The sequence below is a fragment of the Sinohyriopsis cumingii genome, unplaced genomic scaffold, assembly GCF_028554795.1.
Source record: "Sinohyriopsis cumingii isolate HCF-2022 unplaced genomic scaffold, ASM2855479v2 utg000810l, whole genome shotgun sequence".
Lineage (NCBI taxonomy): Eukaryota > Metazoa > Mollusca > Bivalvia > Unionida > Unionidae > Sinohyriopsis > Sinohyriopsis cumingii.
The window spans coordinates 596,464-618,551 of record NW_028315933.1 but is presented as its reverse complement, the minus strand read 5'-3'; the positions used below and the strand labels follow the sequence as shown (position 1 = coordinate 618,551).

Here is a 22,088-nt window from a genome sequence, read left to right as displayed (position 1 = left end):
ATTTTATCTGGGTACATTTTTTAAAAAGGAATTGGCTATTGTTTGGTTGATTGTAGTTACTGTTCCTCTCTGCCTACTGAATAGACCAACAAGTAAGATGTTTGTTGGTTTTGTTTTTTTTGTTGTTTTTTTACATTTGTGGTAGCAGAGTGATGCTGCCTTTTAACAAAGGGTCAATGGACAATAGAGACACAGGTGTTCTGGTCTGATAACAACGATTACTACAGAAAATGTGCGTGTTCTGAAGGATTTAATTCTGCGTGAAAAGAAGAGGAATTTTACTTACCATCCGCATACAAATGTCGGTTTATGCAAATATATTAATTACTACCAAGCGGCCGAAAATCCAACAATTACGAGATAATGACTCATTCAGTTGATCTCGGCTACCAGAAATGTCAACAACAAAAAAAATGGATATTTCACAACATACAGTACTCATGCTAGATGCCAACATAAGTGGATTATGATATAACAATGCACTGTTAATATGGTTTGTCAACATGGACAAAGAAATTGTTTATGTAACAAGAGATAAATTTCAGTACATTTGATATCAAGTTTGTGGTTTCCTTTCATGGGGTCTCTGAATTTCTCCGCTCCAAACCAATGGTTGTATAAACAAGTTTAAACAGCCAACAATGTCGCCAATAACAAAAATCACCAGATGGTATATTTTGCCATCAATAATGAAAAAAAATCAGTTTGTGACATTGGCTAAGCCCTATGCAATCCCAGAATAAACTTTTTACACATTATTTTTCCTACTTTTAAGAAGAAAAAACTATTTTTTCGTGTACAAGAAAAATACATATAAAATTTCAGGAGCAGCACTGTTATCATTTTGTATTATTTTTGCATGATCTCTTTCCCAAAATGATAATAGACTTTTATGTTTTTTTCATACTTTTGATAAAGATTTTTTTTATGTACAAGAAAAATACATGTATGTAAAATTTTGGGAGCCATGCCACCACCATGTTATATCCAAATTCATGTTATAATGGAGCATGCTAGAGCGGGGTCATACTTTTGTATTCTTTAACTCTGCTAGGTATGTAGTATACATTTGCTCATATATATGTGGTATATCACTCATACATACATATAAATGCCTACATCTGTTGTATTACTATCTAGTTTCTGTTAACATCTATGTTTATAATATACATTAATGCATAGATGTTTAGTATACATTGACCACTACATATGTAGTATACATTGACTACCACACATGTAGTATACATTGACTCCTACATATATTGTATACATAGACTTCTACATATGTAGTATACATTGACTTCTACATATGTAGTATAAATTGACTCCTACACATGTTGTATTCACTAACTTATGCTGCATACATTAATGCAGTGTTTCCCAACCCTTTTTTGGCCATGACCCTAAAATATTTTTTTCTGATTCTCAAATCCCATTTTTCCATATTTTGATAAGTTTTGCCACCCTCAAAAAAATCCTTGTGACCTTCATGCTATATGTACCTGTGGACTGGCACAAGAGGAGGATACTTCACAAGCAGCAGATGAAATTTTGGGACACTCTTCTTACTAGATATGCAATCCAGGCAATAGCAAGGCTTTTTTCATGGCCAGTCTTCTACCAGCTGCCTGTCACCAAATCGGTATAGGATGCGTAACAGTATTTATCACACAGAAGTTCCCACAATGGATAAAGTTATGGCTATTAATATGGCCATCCCTTGCTGTAAAGGATATGGGACAAGTGTTTAATGCCACTTTGAAACTGGTTAGAAATTTTGTTTTAGTCTGATCGCTTCTTAATCTGGTATTTCTGGCCATTTATTGCTTGGCAGAAAAAGCAGGAAATGACCACACATGGAATGCCATTATCCACATCTCCAAAGTGTTAAATAAGGCAGCACAACAGATGATGGCAAATCATCTAAGCGCTACTTGCAGTTTAGACCTGGTTAGAAGGGACTCTCTTTTGTGGTCATCATTGCTCAAACAGCACCACACCGCAGCCCTGTGTTCTCTCACTTTCAACTCTTTCCATGTGTTAGAGGGCAAAATAGAAGAAGTTAGAAAACAGGTGGAGCACAAGTTGCCCATTCAGATATCAGTCCATACCCCTTTCTCAACACACCCTGACCAAAAGCCATCTCAGAGAATGGACAATGAATGTCAGCAAGGGCTTTTCTGAGTTAAGACCACCATATACAGACCAAGCAAGTAACAGGTGGTTGTACCAGCCTACTTCTCGAAGTCTCCCAGCAGCAATCAATAATGCTTGTCTTTCATAATGCCACAGTCACACTCCTATTTTGAGATGCATAGAGCAACTTGTTACCAAAAAACAAAAACAATGGTGGCTTTTGTTAGTTTTTGGATTGGCTTTAGATCTCATTTGTTCAATCCCTTCCCCTTTGTTGTGACCTTCATGATGGACACTCCCAGCAATCCCATCCCCTTTGTTGTGACCTTCATGATGGACACTCCCAGCAATCCCATCCCCTTTTTCATGACCTTCATGATGGACACTCCCAGCAATTGCATCCCCTTTGTTGTGACCTTCATGATGGACACTCCCAGCAATCCCATCCCCTTTGTTGTGACCTTCATGATGGACACTCCCAGCAATCCCATCCCCTTTTTCATGACCTTCATGATGGACACTCCCAGCAATCGCATCCCCTTTGTCGTGACCTTCATGATGGACACTCCCAGCAATCCCAACTGATGTCACTGGTATTCCATCCATGTATAGAAAAAACTATGCGTTTAGACGTGGCTTTTTGTCCACTATGTGTTTCATAGAAAGACGTTTGACACTGGAATTGTGGAGAGGATCTTGTCTGCTAGATGGCCCTCGATACTAAAATCATATCATGAAAAGTGAGAAGTCTTCTCAAATCAGTGTCAGTTACAAAACATCGTGTCCCTGTCAGCCTCCATTCCACAACTGGCCAACCTCTTTCTCTTTCTCTTTTTTAAGAGAAGATGTTAGTCTCTTTAACAGTTAAGGGGTATCACTCCATGGTTTCCAGTACTTTCAGTCATCATGGAAGAGAAGAAAGTGGTTACAAGAAGGAACTTTACATGCTGCTGACCAGTTTCCATTGATCATGCTTACTGGCCCTGTTCCTTCTTCTTACCTATTCACCTATCACTGTTGTGATTATGAGTAAGCTCTCCCAGCCTATCTCATGAATTGCTCAAGTTAAAAACTGACAACATCCAGGTTTTGGGTCACCACCTAACAAGATAAGGAATCTAATCTATAGGAGTTGATTCCTTTTGTCTACATTATATATAGACAAAAAGATGTTTTCACACCATTATTAGAGCTGGATTCCAGAAGAAAGTAATTCACTACAAAATTTACTTTTTTGTGTTTTTTAAATTTAACTTTTAGTTGGCACCATTTAGTCAATAATGTGCTGAGGTGCAACTACATAAATTCATATATTGCTCTTGTGAAAGCAGAATGCGAGTAATTTGCTATTGCAGTGTTGTCCACTATGATGTACAAGGTCTCAATCTTGGAACATTTTAACTACAATTAGCATGTATCCTTTCTATAAAAGTTATCAGTTAAGTTTGATATGTAACTGCAAACCTGAAGGAAATTGATATACTTATGGGATCACTCCAGTGGCTTAAGTGGTTAGAGCATCTTCCTTGGATGCAGGAGGATGCAGGTTCTAACCCTGACCAAGTCATACCAAAGACTTATAAAAATTGTACTTGCAGCTGAGGGTCCCTGAGTGGTCTAAAGCACTCTCCGCTATGGATCACTGCCATCTCACCTCTGTCTCCGTGGGTTCGATTCAACCCATGTGGGTATGTGAGAAAGCTTGCCAGTAGCTTCTCGTGGGTCGGTGGTTCTTTCCGGAGATTTCCCAACTTCTTTCTCCACCATTAATACTGGCCGCCATGTATAGCCTATTGTGTGCTGAAAAATGGCGTTAAACCCTACAACAACAACAACAACTTGCAGCTGACTTGCTTGGCGCTCAACATTAAGAAATTAGTGTTAGGACTGGTTGTCCTGTTGTCAGGATTATGTGACTGGGTGGGACATGATGCTACCCCAATGCAAGACATCACTATAAACTGCCACACTGTAGACATCGTAGCAATATGACTAAAATTATTAATGCTACATTAAAAATATTTTAAAAAACACAACAAACACATACACTGGTTTTAATTGATAACTTATAACTTGAACTTGCTTTGAATTTGCATTCATTTTATTATTATTTAAATATTCTCTATCTGTAACAGATGTTACTAGTTAATATTTGACATGTACTTCCATATTACAAGAATTATTTTTGCAGGTTAAATCAACAAAATATTTATTATTAGTATATAAATTATGAATGTTTTGCCACATTTCTGAAGACCTATTTAGTGGTTTGTGATTATTTATGGTAAAACAGACTATTTGACAGTTAAATGAATACTTCTTGGACAAGTTTGATTTCCAGTGTTTCTTTGCTGTCATTGAGCAGAGTTATGACTCCTAATTGCCTGTTTCCCAAACTTACATTTCTGCAACATTTACAGATGTTATTGTTCCAGAATGCACCGACTTATAAACTTTGATTTTAACAGATTAGCTCTACAAAGAATTGTTTGGCTTGGTGTTAATGAGACCATGTATTATATATTGCTGTCCAATGTATGAAATGTCATCATTCACAGAATTTACTGACCATGATTCTATGCTCCACAGCATTATAATAACAAGGATTAGGTGGTTATTTCACATAAATTTCAGTTGGGTCTAGTGCAGACTTAGTTGATTTTACTTTTGACTTGAAAACAAATTTTAGTCCAAACTTTTTATCAATATTGAACATTGCTTTTCACCTGTATTTGCACTTAATATCTACATCAGTATCATGGATACCTTAATTAATATATATATATATATATATATATATATATATATATATATATATATATATATATATATATATATATATATATATAAAATCTGAAAAGGCCAGTTGAGGCCAATAAATTAATGATATACTTTAAATTTATACAAAGTTGACATGCTTTACTGACAGGTGTGCACTGCCATAATGTGTGAGTTGCCATCTTTCCATTTTATAACACTTTTTTATTGCAGAAATGAACAAATTAGGCATATAAGCACCATGAGCTGAACAGTTGTATTAATTGATTATTTCAGATAGTGATTCAAACATAAGCATACATGACTAAATACTCATGCATATAAATCGGGTCCAATTGCGGACAAAATAGGTTTTCATCTGCCATCCCATGATGAGATAGCAGATCAAGATCTGTGTTTATTCTTCTACCAGTTACTCCTAACAAACTGCATAGACCCAGATATGCCTGTACATTATGCAAGAAATAAATAAAGGATCCATAGATCTTATTATAAGCACCTTTGTGAGTTATCTTGACTCGGATGAATAAGGGAATGATCTACATACATTGAGACATTTGGTGGCAGGACAATATAAATACCACTTCACTTGCTTTGTTTTTTTAATGCACTTTATCTGGTATTCAACTGTTTTGAATGGTTGTAATAGTATGATTTTCTTCAGCTTTTCTCAGTTACTTTAATGGTGTGTATTTTACATTAACCAAATGAGACCTTTTTTTTTTTTTTTTAACAGATTTGCCACCTTTATCAGAACTTCTTATTAAACTGCTCTTTAGAAGTGAATTAATTGTTTTTAAAGGATATTTTTAGTGGACTCAGTTTTTTTCTATTTTTTCAGATACTTTGATACTGTGGATATTTGCAAAGTTTGCCCTGCCTGGTATGAGACTCGCATACAGGTTTCTCTTCCACACAATTCACAGGAGCCCCTCATGTTGGTCAAGCTCACTGTGACATACACAACAGAGTTGGAGGTTGGACTATTTCAGACTGGTGTCAGGTATAAATAAAAAAATAATAAACAATTAAAACCTGGATGATAATTAATAGAATTCAAATGATACTTAGAGGAAAAAAGAATTTTTTGTGTGCAAAAACTGCACTTTGCATACAGAAAATTATGCTTTTATGTGAATACCTGCAAATAAATTGCCATTGATTACTACAGCATCATCTCATTTCTATTTTTAAGTTCTATCAAATTATGCTTGTCATTATTTGATGCAGTTAAACTTGTATGGTACAGTGTTTATGGGATTTTTAAAGGTTTTTGTCTCTACTTTGAAGCATGAGTGTCACTGTTCTTATGCCTTATTGTGGCTGTTGTTGTTGTTCCTATATGCACTAGATTGATTTTCTAACTGTTGCATGCGAAGTCATGAATATTGATGAGTATATTCATATTCAGCTCATCCGGCAGTAAGATCAGTTGTGTCCTTAGTTTTAAACACGCTTGGAATATAGTCTTATAGCTTTAAGACCTCTCATGAGTTTTTCCAGCAATGAGAGAGATCCTTGCATCTTAATGAGACAACTTTGCTTATGACTGAGCTAGTTAGTACTTTTGAGGACACATTTCTAATCCAGTTTTAAATAAAATATAATATTGTCTTACATCTTTAAGACTTTTCATGAGTTTGATTTTGAGTGAGATCCTTCCATGTTAATAGGGGGCCTCGAGTGGCCGAGTGGTTTAAAGTGCTCACCTTTACGGATCACTGCCATGTCACCTCTGTCTGCGTGGGTTTGAGTCTAGGATTCGGCCAGTGTGGGTATGTGAGAAAGCTTGCCAGTAGCACCTCGTGGGTTGGTGGTTCTTCCCAGGGTTTTCCCGGGTTCTTCCTCCACCATTAATACTGGCCGCCATGCATAGCCTATCGTGTGCTGAAAAATGGCGTTAAACTCCACAACAACAACAACAACAACAACTTCCATGTTAATAAAATGATATTACAAACAATTGATTGAGCTTGTTACTACTCTGGAGGCCATATTTCTGATCCAGTTTTAAACAAACTTGGAATATTGTCTTATATCTTTAAGACCTCTCATGAGTTTGATATTGAGTGAGATCCTTCATTGTTAATGAAATGATCTTACATACGATTGATTGAGCTTGTTACCACTCTGGAGACCATATTTCTGATCAGATTTGGATCAGATTTGATATTAGGGCATATATTATAATGATCACTGTACAAGTCTAATAATGAGCAAACTCTCTGTCAGCTACAACTTAAGGGGCAGAAAAATCCATTATCCAGGATGACCAGAAATAATGCCAGGCAACCATTTTTCTGTGTGAAAGCACAGTTAGGTGCCAGAAAATATTGAAAAACAATCAGGTTAAAAACTATAATGGAATTTTAGATTTTTTTCCAACAACAACTATTTGATTGTTATAATGTCCTTCTATATATCTATAGTAAGGTGCATTAATTATCTCCCCTGCTTAGTGTTTGGTGATTTTTGTTGGTAAGAAGTCACATTAATCCACATGTGTTGGCTACTCATTATTTAATTAAGTAATCACAATCCATACACCTGCTCCTCGGGCAGAATCCTTAAAGTAATCACAGTCCATACACTTGCTCCTCAGGGAGAATCCTTAAAGTAATCACAGTCCATACACTTGCTCCTCAGGGAGAATCCTTAAAGTAATCACAGTCCATACACTTGCTCCTCGGGGAGAATCCTTAAAGTAATCACAGTCCATACACTTGCTCCTCAGGGAGAATCCTTAAAGTAATCACAGTCCATACACTTGCTCCTCAGGGAGAATCCTTAAAGTAATCACAGTCCATACACTTGCTCCTCAGGGAGAATCCTTAAAGTAATCACAGTCCATACACTTGCTCCTCAGGGAGAATCCTTAAAGTAATCACAGTCCATACACTTGCTCCTCGGGGAGAATCCTTAAAGTAATCACAGTCCATACACTTGCTCCTCAGGGAGAATCCTTAAAGTAATCACAGTCCATACACTTGCTCCTCAGGGAGAATCCTTAAACTAATCACAGTCCATACACTTGCTCCTCAGGGAGAATCCTTAAACTAATCACAGTCCATACACTTGCTCCTCAGGGAGAATCCTTAAACTAATCACAGTCCATACACTTGCTCCTCAGGGAGAATCCTTAAAGTAATCACAGTCCATACACTTGCTCCTCGGGGAGAATCCTTAAAGTAATCACAGTCCATACACTTGCTCCTCGGGGAGAATCCTTAAAGTAATCACAGTCCATACACTTGCTCCTCAGGGAGAATCCTTAAAGTAATCACAGTCCATACACTTGCTCCTCAGGGAGAATCCTTAAAGTAATCACAGTCCATACACTTGCTCCTCGGGGAGAATCCTTAAAGTAATCACAGTCCATACACTTGCTCCTCAGGGAGAATCCTTAAAGTAATCACAGTCCATACACTTGCTCCTCAGGGAGAATCCTTAAAGTAATCACAGTCCATACACTTGCTCCTCGGGGAGAATCCTTAAAGTAATCACAGTCCATACACTTGCTCCTCAGGGAGAATCCTTAAAGTAATCACAGTCCATACACTTGCTCCTCAGGGAGAATCCTTAAAGTAATCACAGTCCATACACTTGCTCCTCGGGGAGAATCCTTAAAGTAATCACAGTCCATACACTTGCTCCTCAGGGAGAATCCTTAAAGTAATCACAGTCCATACACTTGCTCCTCAGGGAGAATCCTTAAACTAATCACAGTCCATACACTTGCTCCTCAGGGAGAATCCTTAAACTAATCACAGTCCATACACTTGCTCCTCAGGGAGAATCCTTAAACTAATCACAGTCCATACACTTGCTCCTCAGGGAGAATCCTTAAAGTAATCACAGTCCATACACTTGCTCCTCAGGGAGAATCCTTAAAGTAATCACAGTCCATACACTTGCTCCTCAGGGAGAATCCTTAAAGTAATCACAGTCCATACACTTGCTCCTCAGGGAGAATCCTTAAAGTAATCACAGTCCATACACTTGCTCCTCAGGGAGAATCCTTAAAGTAATCACAGTCCATACACTTGCTCCTCAGGGAGAATCCTTAAAGTAATCACAGTCCATACACTTGCTCCTCAGGGAGAATCCTTAAACTAATCACAGTCCATACACTTGCTCCTCAGGGAGAATCCTTAAACTAATCACAGTCCATACACTTGCTCCTCAGGGAGAATCCTTAAACTAATCACAGTCCATACACTTGCTCCTCAGGGAGAATCCTTAAAGTAATCACAGTCCATACACCTGCTCCTCGGGGAGAATCCTTAAAGTAATCACAGTCCATACACTTGCTCCTCGGGGAGAATCCTTAAAGTAATCACAGTCCATACACCTGCTCCTCAGGGAGAATCCTTAAAGTAATCACAGTCCATACACTTGCTCCTTGGCGAGAATCCTTAAAGTAATCACAGTCCATACACTTGCTCCTCGGGGAGAATCCTTAAAGTAATCACAGTCCATACACTTGCTCCTCGGGGAGAATCCTTAAAGTAATCACAGTCTGTACACTTGCTCCTTGGAGAGAATCCTTAAAGTAATCACAGTCCATACACTCGCTCCTTGGGGAGAATCCTTAAAGTAATCACAGTCCATACACTTGCTCCTCGGGGAGAATCCTTAAAGTAATCACAGTCCATACACTTGCTCCTCGGGGAGAATCCTTAAAGTAATCACAGTCTGTACACTTGCTCCTTGGAGAGAATCCTTAAAGTAATCACAGTCCATACACTCGCTCCTTGGGGAGAATCCTTAAAGTAATCGCAGTCCATACACTTGCTCCTCGGGGAGAATCCTTAAAGAAACTGTCAGTGTTCATCTTGTACCAACACACCAGCAACTGAAAGTATTATTTTACGTCTCTGATTTACCACACAGAATTTCTTTACCTATTGGTCAGTGGAAGACATGGGCATTCACAGTACAGCATGTGATATATGTTTCTGTTCATTAACATTTGCAGAAGGAACTGCATAATATATTTACTTGAAAGGTAATGATTATCAATCTCAAATGGAACATTTACCTTTACCTTACAGTTTAGTCGCAGGAGTAATAGTTCTATGTTAGTAAAGTCTGATAAACATAAAAGATCAGTAAGTTTCTGGTCAGGGGTTGCCAACTACTAGAAAATTGAAGGACAACAAGACACAAAGTCTGGTTATGCATTAATACATTTCAGGTTTGGGGGCTGATTTGTTCGGCTACAAAAGACCATAAAAAATGTGTTAGATTATCATTTATTTGTTGATGTCAAACAGACAAAATGAGTGAGTTAACATGGGTGGCACTTTCCATCAACAGAACTGATGAAGTGCTATTTATATATAAAAGTTGACAAGAGTTGTTGATTAACTTTTATTACAGCAATCTGGGGCAGTTGCAATAATTTACCAGGCACCAGAAAAAATCTGTTGGAAAATCAGTTTTTCGAAGCTGGTCACCCAGAAACAATAGTAGATTTTCAAAATTTCTCTACCTCTGAACTTAAGTTTAGATTCTGCCTGCGTGTCTCTATGCAGCAATACTGGATTTTGATGGCAATGGTTTATTTGAACTTTGATTACTCTGATGCTAAATAAGTTGAATAAGCTAGCTAAATGTCTGCTGGCATTTATTCATACCAGGTGTTAATGTACACCACTGACCTGATATGTAATCAGCGGTGTCAACCATGTGTAATAATGCCACTTTGTGTCATTACCTAGGTGCAGAAGTAGCTAATACCAGATGTTTGCACATTGCGAGTAACATGTTTACTTATTGATACTGATTAGGTTACTGTAAAGCATTTACTCAAGATAGAGGCGGGGGCCCCGACTGGTCTAAAGTGCTCTCCGTTACGGATCACTGCCATCTCACCTCTCTCTGCATGGGTTCGAGTCTAGGATTTGGCGAATGTGGGTATGTGAGAAAGCTTGCCAGTAGCTTCTCATGGGTCGGTGGTTCATTCCAGGGTTTTCTCGGGTTCTTCCTCCACCATTAATACTGGCCGCCATGCATAGCTTATTGTGTGCTGAAAAATGGCGTTAAACCCCACAACAACAACAACAACAACAAGATAGAGGCATCATAGCATATCTTTATTTAAATTAAACATGTTCTTTTAGCCATAATTCTTAAATTGGTTTGTTTTCTTTGTTGCATTATCGACTTTAATGTTATTAAAAAACTGCACAATATGATGACTGTGCCATGGACAGAGGACTCGTCATCTGTTTGCTTTAGTACATCTTTGAATCATTTTACTTTTATAGTTGATTGATTTATTATTTGTGCCATAGGACACTTAGGTTTTTACTTTTGGGTGTAAATTTTCTGATTAGGTGTTATCATAGTTCGCTTTGCAATTTAAGGATGAGATAAGTGAGTGTTACCATACAGTAAAATGTTTACGTTATATGCCATTTTTGCAAACCGACTACATGTGATGTAAGAATGATAATGATAATGTTTATGATTGATGTATCTTTAGCGATGGTATTTTGTTTTGTGACTACACACAGCATTTAAAAAAAACTAAGTCAGGAACGAATATACGATTCATACTCACAAGTCCAGTTCAGCTGCAAACTGCACAGACCCAGATCATTCATCACATAATGCACCAGCAGATCTGGGTCTATGCACTTTGTAAGGATTAATCTGTAGAACAAACAACATAGACCTTCATGGCTGCTGCCACATTATTCTCAAACCCAGTTGAATTTTGACCTTGAAAGTTGGCACAGACCTGTGATGAGGGATAACCTTTCCTGAATGACCATGTTTTGTTAGCAGATAGGGTGGTCTCTTAAGACAGGATTTACTGTACCTTTAAATTAATATTTTGTATGGGTTAGATATAGTTATTATTAAAATGGCAATTATGTTTTCATAATTCTACAGTTGGGAGTTAAGTATCTTTCCCATGGAAACACAGACACAGATGATCTTGGCTGACCTAGACTGTTATCAAAACTACAACCCTTGGATTATGAGTTCACACTCTTCTAACAAGCTATTGGTGTTCTACACTGGAGGTGCACAAGGGAACTTCTGGTTGGACAACAATATGATCTTGTTGGAGAACCAGATTTTTCAGTTACTTTGTCCATAGTTCACCTATACTCTTTGAAAAATTGTCCACCACATTTATGCATATTAACGAGGCCATCATGAATCTGATTGGTTGAGTTTGTTACCATTCAGGACGATATATTTCTGATCTGATTTTGATCAAACACAGTTTATATTCTTTGGTGATTAAGATCTCTGATTAGTTTAATAATGATCAAAAACTGTATATTGGATGTGGGGAAACTTCTGTCATTAGGATCTCTGATGAGTTTAATAATAAGTAAGAACCATGCATTGAAACTATGGGAAACGTCTGATACACATCTATCAGCATAAATTGGTCTGTTTTGAGTTGATCTTCTGATTGGCTGATACTGTTACCACTCTGAAAGACAATTTCAAACTGATTTTGCACAAAACTTGTTAATTAAGCATCGTGATCTTCGACGGGTTCTATAATAATGCACATATAAATAATATGATATTGGATCAGATTATCTGTGCCTGTTACCTCTCTACAAACTAGATTTCTTCTCCTAATTTGATCAAACTTGGTATGTAGGTTTATATCATCAGGATCTTGGGTGAGTTCTGTTATAAGTAAGATATACACATATTTATAATGTCTTTATATTAGGAAGGAACTTTTGCTATTATGTAACATGTAAAATCAACATGATGTAAAAGCTGGGAGATGGTTGACATAGGTTTGCGTTCTAACAAGATTAAAGATGTCTGCCTAATGAAATGGTCACCTGTTGAATAATATCAGGCCACTTTGTTAGGTTTACTTTTCACAGCTAGCACAAGTAGGTCACAGTCACATACTTTTCATGCTCCATGACATCATTAAGTATTTGCATATAGTTACTTTTTTCTGTCACCATTGTGTGGACATTCATCATAGTTAATAAGGATTCATTAATATGACTAGTATCCACAGTTCAGACAAGTAGGTCGCATTGACCTACTTCTTTTGCTGTAGTGATTATTTTAAAAATTTTCATTATGCAGCAGTAGAGCAAGCAAGACAACATTCATTGCATTTCTTCATTTACTTTAAAAATTCTTTTCTTATTCATCAGAGGGAATGAAAACCCAAACATTTCAACATCAGACCTGATGATCATAATCCTGCGGTACACAGATAACATAAATCAGGCATTTGGTCCCCTGGTAGCCTACAGCAAACGACAGTTGAGAAGCTTTGTGGGATGTAGTGCCATGCTTGAGCCTGGGGAGTATGTGGTAATGGGACTTGCATTCAATATTTGGACTCAAGGTAAGAAATCTTTCTTGTTTTATGTTCATATATAAATTCGTGCATTATTCTGTATTTTCTCTAAAAACTCCAATACAAATCCTATACAAAGAATAATAATTATTTTGGGTAACAGTACATAAGAAGATTAAAAAAATCTTTTGATAGATGTAAGAGATATCGTTTTAGACTCAGTAAATTTCAGTATTTTAATAACTGCTGCCACACATCCAGAAACATTAAAATCTGTAATTTTGTACTTTATACAGACAGTTGCATCTTTTTGAAGTCTGTTATATAATAAACATAAATTTTATACTCGAAAAATAGTAATATTTGATTTTAAAAAGTATTATATGATTGTACATGAATGTTCATTTCATGTGGAATTGATAAAACCAGTTGAATAATTTCCAGTTGTGTCCTAGAATCTTTCAATCTTTCACATGTTTGAAAATAAATGTTATTTATACTGAATAACGAACAACTTTATTAGAAAAAGCATGTTATTAACAATTATTATCATCGTGATTGTAAAACGATGATTCAGATATTAAACAGCCCAGTTCCCTAATACACACACACCCTGTAGTTTTTTCGATGTATAAACAGATTTTGTTTATGTTTTGGAGGCCCCTCTGTAACTTGCACCCTCGCTTACAGTAGTCTATATTTGTGGACCCCGTTGTGCGCGAGTTATCAAAGAAGAGATGTATATTGTTTTCAGTTGGACTCAACTTATATCAACTTATACATGAGAATTTATGGTATCGTTCAAAGCCACAAAGCTGCACACACACTTTTTTGTTTAGATCACAGAATGTAACATGTGTTGTATCAAAAATATGTCAGTTAGAATTTGAACTTCATTAGATGACTCCTTATGTTAAAATTAATTCATTTATTAAATTAAAACAACAGAATATTTTTTGCTGTCACCATCATTAGAAGATAATGGGATCCAGGTAGTATGTCCCAGTAACTTTGGTTCTGATAGTGCAGCCAGTACTGGATGTCACCTGTAAGATTTCGAGTTAAATTGTTTGAAACTGAATTAAGATATAAATCCTAATACAAATAATGGAACAGGCCAATTATTCAATCACACCCTTGTCTTAGATTATTATTTTCTTTGTTTCCCAGGTGTTTGTCGAGAGCCTCATCAGTGTGTGATCTCTCTGCACTACTCCAAAACCATCATGGTGGAAGAGTTGGAAGCCAAAGGACCCAAGTATCAATATGCTATGGCAGATGCCATCATAGAGCTTGCTGTAGCCAAGGGGTCCAAGGAGGGGGTATCCCATAATTTCGTTAAATCTTAGATTATGTTCCCAGTTCAGTTCTCCCTCATTACAAACTGTCCATTTGATATACTGCCTTACAGTGAAAATACCTTATATTGAAGTTCATTATGCATATAATCATACTACTGCATAATTAAATGTGATCTATGACCATACTGTCCCTATAACAGGAATGGTGTTATAATGATGATCCTTGTGGCAAAGGGGTGCTATACAAGGTTCCCTCATATATTACGGTTCATGAGAACCACGATGGTCCTTGTGGTAAAGGGGTGCTATACAAGGTTCCCTCATATATTACGGTTCATGAGAACCACGATGGTCCTTGTGGCAAAGGGGTGCTATACAAGGTTCCCTCATATATTACGGTTCATGAGAACCATGATGGTCCTTGTGGCAAAGGGGTGCTATACAAGGTTCCCTCATATATTACGGTTCATGAGAACCACAAAAGTAACCTGTGTTTTAAGTGAGACACCATATACTGATTTATGGAGTATGGACACAAAACCACAAAAATTGATGTTTATTGGTAGAAGACCGTTCTAAAATTAATTTTCAACAGCCAGGCACTAAATCAAAAGAAATATAAAAAGATGTAGCAATGACAAAACTATTTTTTCCCAACTTTTTGCTGTACTCACTATTGTTCAGAAGATCTTATCCATTGACCATTGTCTGTCATACATTATTCAAATGTTGTCCATTAGATCAAATTTTGTATTCACTGCTTCCTAATCCAATGGAAAGATTGCACCAGAAAGCTTTATAAACACATTCCAGTTTGTCATTGGTCCTAGTGTAAATAAGCCATTCTGTCTTCCAATATGGCTGCAGTGACCATGATGTTGAAGTCTTGATTTTGCTACTTCTGTTGAACAGATAGTCGTATTGACATGATGTTTCATTAAAAGAGTTCTTACAATCTCAGGAGGTCACGGGTTAGAACCCCAGCCAAGTCACATTTAAAAATGGTACTAGCAGCTTCCTCGCTTGGCACTCAGCATTGAGAGGTTAGTGTTAGGAATGGTCAGCCTGGTGTCAGTATAATGTGGCTGGGTGGGACATGATGCTACATATCTGCAGCATGATGCCTCCATGCTAGACATCACTATAAACTGCCACAATGCAGACTTCATAGTGATACGACTGAAATTTTTGTTAAAAACCACATTAAAAATCCAACACACACACACATATGATCTCATTTTGTTCTAAATAAAGTTGGTACCTATAGACATACAGAATGGCCACCATGGCAGCCATTTTGAACATCCTGTTATCACTACTACTCCTGAACAGTTGATGGGATCATGGGATTTTCACTAGAAGACTTATGATCTTTAGTTAGTCCTAAATGAAATTGGTGTCCATCAGACATACCCTCGAATATCCAATATGGCCAACATGGCAGCCGTATGGAAGATCTTGTTATTAGAGGTATATTTAATTGCAACTCAAAAAGGCATCAGGCATGCACAGAGCAAAAGCATAAACCAATGTTACAGTATAGGAATGCATGGAACCTTAAGCATACACCAAATGTTGGTACCCATTTACATCTGGGTCACTTGAAGCAAGTGGGTTTCACTGCAGTGCTTAGGGGTAGACAGTGAGGGCCTGGGTGGACTTGGAAGCTGTTGCCCTCATTCAGAGTCTGAGGTCATTAACACAAGGCTACAATACTGTTTTAAAATTTGCTTAATGAAACATCACTCTGCATTTAAACTTGACTGGAAAGAACACTCTTTTGTAAGACCACCTGTCATTTAAAACCAGCAGTGAAAGACCTGCTCCTTGCAAGATCGCTTGTTATCTGAGACCAGACTTGAAAGAGCACTTTTTGAAACCGTCTGTCATTTTAGACCAAGTGTTAGAAAGACCACTCTTTTGCAAGACTACCTGTCATATAAGTCCAGATTCACATTTTATGACTGATTTATATTGTATAACAACAATACAATACAATATAATATATATTGTTGTTATCTTGAATATTGTATAACGGGGGCCCAAGTGGCCGAGTGGTCTAAAGCGCTCTTCGTTACGGATCACTGCCATCTCACCTCTGTCTGCGGCAGTTCGAGTCTAAGATTCAGCCAATGTGGGTATGTGAGAAAGCTTGCCAGTAGCTTCTCAAGGGTCGGTGGTTCTTTCCGGGGTTTTCCCGGGTTCTTCCTCCACCATTAATACTGGCCGCCATGTATAGCCTATCGTGTGCTGAAAAATGGCGTTAAACCCCACAACAACATATTGTATAACATGGTGACTCCTTTGGGAAGACCATCTATCTTGAATGACTAGTTTTTGTCAGCAAAAGATAAGGTAAATCAGGACCATTTTAACTGTATAAATCATTAAAATCATTAATACTTCTTTTAATGGGAAATGATTAGATCTTTCTGTGGGCTGAAATATCAGAAATGTATTTATTATTTTGCTAGGTTCAGCAAAAACTTGGAACATTGTTCAGTTATTCGGATAAATTCAAATGGTGTGTAGGGATATTATATAATAAGCAAATGAGCACAGTGATCCCTGTCATGATGGAATATTGTTTTATGATACAGCTTGTATCAAGAAACATTTTGTTATACCTATGACCTTCGGAATGTGGAGCATATTCAAACATATTGTAACACATGTTTTATAACCTCATCATTTTTGATATACAAGATTATCAACCTGTTACAGGTTCGTGATGGAGTAACAGTGTACACATTGATGAAGGGTTGGAGTGGAGGAATATTTGTTGTGGAGAACAGATTTCCCTCAGAGTACCTTAATTTGAAGTGTGACTGTAAAGATAGCTCAAACATGGTATCCACTCGAGGAAAGTTAGACTGTGTTGACTGTGTCCCTCCACTTCATAGGTAAGTTATAGGATGAGATGAATATATTGTACATTAGACTGGGATCCTTCATCATCCAACTTTACTCAACATTTTGAGTAGTAAATTTTATTCCTGATTTGAAAGTCTTGCTCAAACATATAAATGAATCCTTCTGATTGGTCAGAATAGTTCTGAGTAAGATTTAAGTTGAGTAAAGTTTTATGATGGTGGGGCCAGGGGTAAATAACATCCAAATTTAATAATAAAGATTACACCTAATTCTGAACAGTTTGGTTAAGTTCCGATTACTTTCTTTTGGGCATAGTAGTTGGCTAAATTACATTGCCTTTTGACTTTAGGGACATTAGTATCTTGTGTACTACAAATATAAAAAGTAATACCTGTATTTTTATAACTGAAAGCATTTTTCATTAACAAAAAAGACTCATGGATATCCAAGTGTCCAAGTGTTTAGCTTGACATTTAATTGTCAGATAATTAAGAAAACTAACAGAATTGCTTATTTTAAATCAGATTTGTTTATTAGGTTGAATGATATAAATTTGGTTGACAAAATATTGAAATTATTACCCGAGTTTTATGATTATCAGCATTCTACATCATTATTTATAAGACTTATAGCCACCAGATGTCAGGCCCATTTACTTTCATTTCTGTTGATAAACATTGTATTGGATTTCAACCAAATTTATATTGGAATCTTGACAGAGTTCCACTTTATACTTTGTGCATTATTCTTGAGCTGAATTACTGCCCATTTTGTCCGACTTACCCACTTTTGCCTCTCTACAATAACTCCTTTTGGGATACATCTTGGTTTTCATTTGACCATACCTGCCATAATCCCAGTCAGTGCTAGGTGGTTTTTGAGACTCAGATAAGTGTGATTTGAGGTTGGGAGTTAGTGAGTATGACCACTGTCCAGTTGAGAATAAGCTAACTTTTCATATACGCCTATAGAAAATGACTGGAAATGTTTGGTAGGCTTAGTGTTGTCAAATATCATCACCATACACATCCACATGCGCAGACACTCAAATAATCACAGCCACAATGATATTAAATAAAAAATGCACCAAGTTTCTGTCCTTAAAATCCTTAGGATGGCAAAATGTAGGCTTAATTAGATGGTCTTTGCTACCATCATTAGTTAATGAAGGTAAGTGTCATTGGTGTTCATTAATACACTCACTAGAGACTGGATGGTACTGATGTTCAAACTTCCATGCTGGATTCTCCAAACGAATCCTGGTGAGAACCATGTTGTTTTTGATGACCATAACATTATCATTGTCAGAACTGTGTCTGATACAGTCAGATGACAAGATATGCTTGTCACTATAGAAAAATGAATATACATTTCATTTGACAGACCATTTCATAGGGGCAAGGTTGGGGGGAGAAGGAGGGGACATAATATTTTTAGTTTTATGGGGGCTTTACAGGTAATACAGCAGTAATGAACTCCTATGTCCGGTATAGGTATTATTGCTTTATGACACAAATCATCTGAGCCAACACAAATATGTGTTTATTCTTGTCTTTCATTTGATCTATTTCATGGAAAAAATATCCTGAAAAGCATGGGTCAGTTACTAGTTAGTATTTTAACAACATTAAGATATCAAAATAATATTAAAGAGAGCTAATCTGAATGTTCATTTCAGTGTGTCAAATATGTTTCATACAGGTGGCGCTTCTCTTTCAACAGATGTCATACAATCCAGCGTGACTTATGTCGATATGTTGTTTGCAGTAGGTGCAAAGAGTTAAATTCTCTCCCTTACTACTGTTCTTGACAAAGTAAATCTCTGTCAACCTTGAATTCTAAAATTTATTTTTGCTGGGCTTTGCTGATAGCTTATTGCTTCCTAAATTGCCTTTAAAAAAAATTAATCACATTTGAAGATTATTCTAGCAACTAAAATAATCATGCTTTACATTTATATATGGAGTAAAATCTGACTTCCAAGAAACATTGACACTGTTCACAAAACTGCCAAAGTTCTTTAATGTTTATGGCTTAAACATTCTTATTCAAGGCAGCGATATGTAATCACTTTAGTTCTTCAACACACATCTAGCATCTCTTTGATTTACCTATACACAGATTAGCACATTGGGCTAACCCACAGCAGTCTTCAAAGTACTTAACATTCATACTGCCTATTGTCAGTTAAGTAATATGTGAAATGGTGGTTGTTTATACCTGATCTGTTTATCTTTTAATTGCCATTATTTAAACTGCCACTTAGATAGTTTTACATAGCTCCAATCAGGACTGTTTGCTGTTTATACATGTTACATGTTATGGGCATATATTAAAGTGGTGATTTTAATTTTTCGTGTTTTCTCTTATGAAGATTAGTGAAGATCATGTTTTCTGAAATATGATTGTGTCAGGGTTTTTGGGAGTTTAAAAATCATGATTTTAGAGGGATTATCATGTTGTGGCAGGTATGTTGTCCTAGGTTGAGTTAATTTGTCAGTGTGCCACATCATTCTGCATTATCCTTTAACAGAGTTATAGCCCCTTTTTGTCAGGCCAACCCATTTTCATTTATGCATAATAATTTGATTTCCACCAAACTTTATAGGCAGCTTGATACTGACGAGGTCTCAGCTGATTTTCATTGTCTTAACACTGTAACGCTATTTAGCTGAGTTGTCTCCCCTGATTGACAGTCTCGCCTACTTTCATTTCCACACAACAACACTGTTCATTGCAATTGGGTTTCAATCCAGTTTAACAGACAGCTTGATATTGATAGTACCTTGGCTGAAGCTGAGTATGAGCATTTTATGTTACTATTTATCAGAATTATATCACCTGGTTGCCAGACCCATGCATTTTCATTTCTTCACTTATCTCAGTTAATTTTAAAATTGGATTTAAGTCAAATTAAATGTGTTATATAATAATGAGACCTCGACTAAGTTCTTTTGTCAGCACTTCACATCATAGAGCTGAATTGTTTTTCTTGATTGTCACACTCACCCACTTATGCTTCTGCACATGAAGGACATCATATTGGATTTTATACAAATTTGGTAGGCAGATTGATATTAACATGGTCGTGGCTGAGTTTGATTGCCTGTTATGTATATATTCAGCATACATCATTATGTTTTATCAGATTTAAGGCCTTTGGTTGTCATTTCACCTACTTTCCCATTTGTGCAAAAACTCACTTTTATGCAACTTTATGTTCATGACCATTCGTCCTATAATTATTTGTTGAGCTTTTGATCCGCTTCATCATTCGTCAGAGTTGTGACAACAGTTTTTGGATCTGCCCACACTAATTCACTTTACTGTTACTGGATTTTGAAACGATTTTATATGCAGGTCTTTATTGATAACCAGCAGCCAGCCAACTTTGGTTATTAACCTTGTGTCATGGTTTACTAGAGATATGGCTGCTAAGTTCAGACACACTTTGGCTATTCAGCTTGATGTTGATGAGACCTAACCTGGTTTTATTGTCAGTGTTCTTCATCATCAGTAGAGTTGTCCTTTATAAATGTACCATAACTTGTATGGGTAGCCTTTTATCTGGAAATCTACAATTCTCTTTCAGCAAAGAGTAGGGAACATCTTTACCTAGAATCTGCTTGTATTTTGGACTTGTTTGCAGCTATGTCAGAAAATTATGTTCCAAGCCTCAGTTTCACTAACAGAACTTTCGCTGGTTGGTCTTACATCAGATTTACATTTCATCCAGACAGATTGTAGAATAAAGTTTGTAAAGAGTTGCATATTTTTTGGCCAATCTGAGCCTGGTCCCCAGAGTTACTTATTTTTCACACAACCACAGTATGTGTTATTTACATTCATCAATTTATGTCGTATTTTCTATTTTACACACATTTTAAAACACCTTACAATGTTATAAATGAGTTCATGACATTATACAATACACAGATGCAGTCTTTGGCATCAATATATACCTGAAAGTCATTTCTCTGCATTGGATAAAATGTTATTTTTTGCCATGTAATAAATAGTGTTACATGTGTTCACATTTGATGTAAAATTTAGTAAATGAATTAAATAATTCAAATCTTTTGCTCACAGAACAAATTAAAGATAGATATTATTCAACTTCATAAATTTTCGTTAGAATTCAGCACTCATGCAAAATTATCTGTACTGGCAAAAAAGCTTTATTTATTTGTAAGTTCTGTTTTAAGAGTTTCTGCATGACACTGTAAGCATTCTAATAATACATTTCTTGTGTGCCTATGCAAGTACAGTGTGTAGAATGATTCCATCTATTTTCCCCTCTTCTTGTACAAATGTGGACTGATCCAGCATGTGCTCCCTTTATAGTTTATAGGGCCTGTGTAAATGCAGTATGTGGATTGATCCAGCATACATTCCTCTTCTTGTGTCTATGTAAATGTAATGTATGGAATGATCCAGTATACATTCCTGTTAATGTGCCTGTGTAAATGTAATGTATTGAATGATCCAGACTACATTCCTCTTCTTGTGGCTGTGTAAATGCAATGCATAGAATGATCCAGTATACATTCCTCTGTGCCTGTGTAAATGCATGTGTTGAATGTTATGGTATACATATCTCTTCTTGTGCCTATATGAATGCAATGTTTAGAATGATCCAGTATACATTCCTGTTAATGTGCTTGTGTAAATGCAATATGTGGAATCATACA

At 36.5% G+C, this 22,088-nt stretch overlaps 1 protein-coding gene across 2 annotated transcripts in view; it reads left to right on the top strand.

Annotated features, from left to right (window-relative positions):
* The window catches only part of LOC149773224 (calpain-15-like), an 83,133-nt gene that overhangs the window by 50,150 nt on the left and 10,895 nt on the right, over window positions 1-22,088 (top strand). For both annotated transcript variants that reach the window (XM_089946591.1, XM_089946592.1), the window contains exons 9-12: window positions 5,756-5,917; window positions 13,074-13,270; window positions 14,393-14,544; window positions 17,248-17,426. In XM_089946591.1, coding sequence (XP_089802717.1) covers window positions 5,756-5,917; window positions 13,074-13,270; window positions 14,393-14,544; window positions 17,248-17,426 — 690 coding nt within the window. The remainder of the gene's footprint in view (window positions 1-5,755; window positions 5,918-13,073; window positions 13,271-14,392; window positions 14,545-17,247; window positions 17,427-22,088) is intronic.